Raw genomic sequence first — 2,632 nt, 5'->3', positions numbered from 1 at the left:
AGGTTCCTGCTCCCTTTTTTTGCTGCTCCAACAGAAAAGGGATCTCCGCTTCCAGGCTATTGCGTAGACCCGGACCTCGCCCAGAGCCGATAAGCCCGTTTCGTCCCAACTGTCCGTGATATTCTGAGCGTGGAGCTTGAATTGCCCGATCACGCGCGCCGGCCTAGGTCTGGAGACTCTTCATAAATAGACTCCCTGAATTCCGCTGGGACCCGCCGAGCTCCCCAGAGAGGTTAAGGAGTGAGGGCCTAACTGACCCCGAGCCCGCTGCGGTCAAAAGTGGCAGCCACTGAGGCCAGCGACTTTGCTGGCAAACGAGGGCCCTGAAGACAGGAGCGCATCCCCCGGGTGCGAGAGGCGGATATGGCCCGCCACCGGAGCCAGGGCCGGGGCAGTCAGCATGGCCAAGACTTGGGCTTGACCCCCAGGACCCGCGGCTGCCGCGAATGGCGATCCCGGGGAGCCGTCACCGCTGCCCGGTGGTGCGGCACCGCCACCACCGTGGCCCATGATGTGGTCTATAGAGAAGGAAGGCCTCTGGCCTGCCCCTGCACCCCCGCCACCCGCACCACCGCTGGCGTCCGTCTTGAGGCCCTGGCGCAGGAGTGCAGTGGACAGGCTGGCTGCTGTACCAGCTGCGGGAGGACTCAGGGACGCGGGGTAGAAAGCCTTGGCGCAGCCCAGCTCTGCGCCTAGGAAGGCTGGCAGCCCTGCGTGGTGGCCTGGGCCAGATCCCGGGGCAGGAGCAGGGGCCGGCGCCGAGGCCGCGCCGGCGAACACCGAGGCCGTCGGAGGTCCGGGTGGAGGCGCAGCGGCGCGGCCCGGGGGAACTGACAGCTGGCAAGGCGCGGTGGCAGCAAAGGCGAAGGCGTGCGGGTGTGGATGCGGGTGTGGGGCCGGCCCCGGTGGGGGTGCGCCGTAGGCTGGGAGTGCCAGCCCGTAGCCGTAGCCGTAGGCGCCATAAGCGGCGAAACCCGGGAGGAAGGCGCCAGGGTCCCCGGCTGCGGCAGCCCCGCCACGCAGTAGCAGCTCCGTGTGAGGATGCGGGTGTGGATGCGGCGGCGGCAGCGGCAGCGGCTGCCGCTTGAAGCGCTTGCGGCGCCTCAGGAAGCTGCCGTTGTCGAACATGTCGGCCGACTCCGGGTCGAGCGTCCAGTAGTTGCCCTTGCCCGGGTTGCCTGGCTCGCGGGGGATCTTAACGAAGCAGTCGTTGAGGGAGAGGTTGTGGCGGATGCTGTTCTGCCAAGCAGGGAACTTCTCTCGGTAGTAGGGGAAGCGGCCGCTGATGAACTCGCAGATCTCGCTCAGCGTCAGGCGTTTCTTGGGACTCTGCAGGATGGCCATGGTGATGAGCGCGATGTACGAATACGGTGGTTTCACTAACGGGCTCCGCGATGCCGCGCCCCCCGACGGCGGTCCCGGTCCCGGCCCTGGCCCCGCTGCGCCCCGAGCTGCCTGCACACCGGGCCCCGGGCTTCCCGCTGCGGCCGCCGCCCCCCGGGGCGCTAGAGCGCGGGGCTCGCAGTCAGAACAACCTCCCGACTCCTCTTCGTCCTCGGCTACGTCCGCCTCGGCTTCCTCCAGGGGAGGCTCGTGGCCGTGCGGGAGCACGTCCCGGGGGGCGCGGGGCCCGGAGCGGGCTGTGAGCTCCCCCCCACCGCTGCCGCCGCCCACCACGTCTATGTCTGCGTCGGGCTCGGACAGCGCGGCCGGGGAGCTCTCGGAGGACATGATCTCGCAGCAGCAGCTGCCCAGGGTCATGATGCCGCCGCCGCCGCCGTCGCCGCTCTCCGGCTCCGCTCGGGCCGCGGCTCCCGCTCCGCCGCGCTGCCTCTCGGACTAGTGTGTTTTGCGCGCGGGCGGGGAGGGAGGAGGACCGAGGCGGACAGGGAGGGGTGCCCCCCCCCGCAGCTCCTCAGCGCCCTCTGGTGTTGAGACTTTACGACTCTCACCCTGCAGGGCGCACCCAACCGGTGCTGCCCCGGGACCAGTAGGCAGAGCACAGGAAGAAAGAAGTGAAGCCACCCGTTACCCGGTCCGAATCTTGGCCCCTGGGCCCCTAGAGACAGAAGTGGGACTTCTGGAGATTAGTCCCTCCCGCCTGGTGGCCGCCTAAGGCGGAAGAACCGTGGGCCCGGGGCGGAGCTCCCTGGGCAGGGTGGGGCGGGGAGGAAGGGGGCGGGCAGAGGTCCTCCGCACCCTGGCCCGGCGGGAACAAACTGCCGCGGTGGCGGGAGCTAGGCTCGCGTGGCTGGAGGCGGGTCATCCTCTTCGCAGCTCCCGCAAATCCATGGTCCCCTGGAGCCACAGCGGTCCGTGCTCTCAGCCGCTGGAAGTCAAGGCTTACACTGGCGCAGCTGCAGCTAGTGGCCGTGGCTACGGACCTCCTCCCCTCATCTCCCCAAGGCGTCACCCAGGCCACCCGGGTAGAAGCGCCGTCGGATCGCGAGCTAGCCAAGGCGGACAGGGACCTCCTAGAGTTCCAGGAGTTTCCAGCAAGCTGGATGGGAGAGTGATCCGGAGGAGCAAACTTGGCGCCGGAAGATCCGACTCTGAGAGGTGAGAAATTTCTGCTGTGGTCTTGTCTTTCCCCTCAGAGGCCTCGGCTCTACCACTATTCCAGGGAAGACCC

The 2,632-nt window shown here is 68.4% G+C and overlaps 1 protein-coding gene across 1 annotated transcript; it reads right to left on the bottom strand.

Moving 5' to 3' along the window:
• Positions 1-273: 273 nt before the first annotated feature.
• Positions 274-1,761, bottom strand: Foxd2 (forkhead box D2). Its single transcript, XM_038335342.1, has one exon. It carries the CDS (start codon positions 1,759-1,761, stop codon positions 274-276), a length of 1,488 nt encoding a protein of 495 aa, XP_038191270.1.
• Between the last annotated feature and the right edge of the window lie 871 nt (positions 1,762-2,632).

The sequence above is a fragment of the Arvicola amphibius genome, chromosome 6, assembly GCF_903992535.2.
Source record: "Arvicola amphibius chromosome 6, mArvAmp1.2, whole genome shotgun sequence".
NCBI lineage: Eukaryota > Metazoa > Chordata > Mammalia > Rodentia > Cricetidae > Arvicola > Arvicola amphibius.
This window is presented reverse-complemented; position numbering and strand designations above follow the sequence as displayed.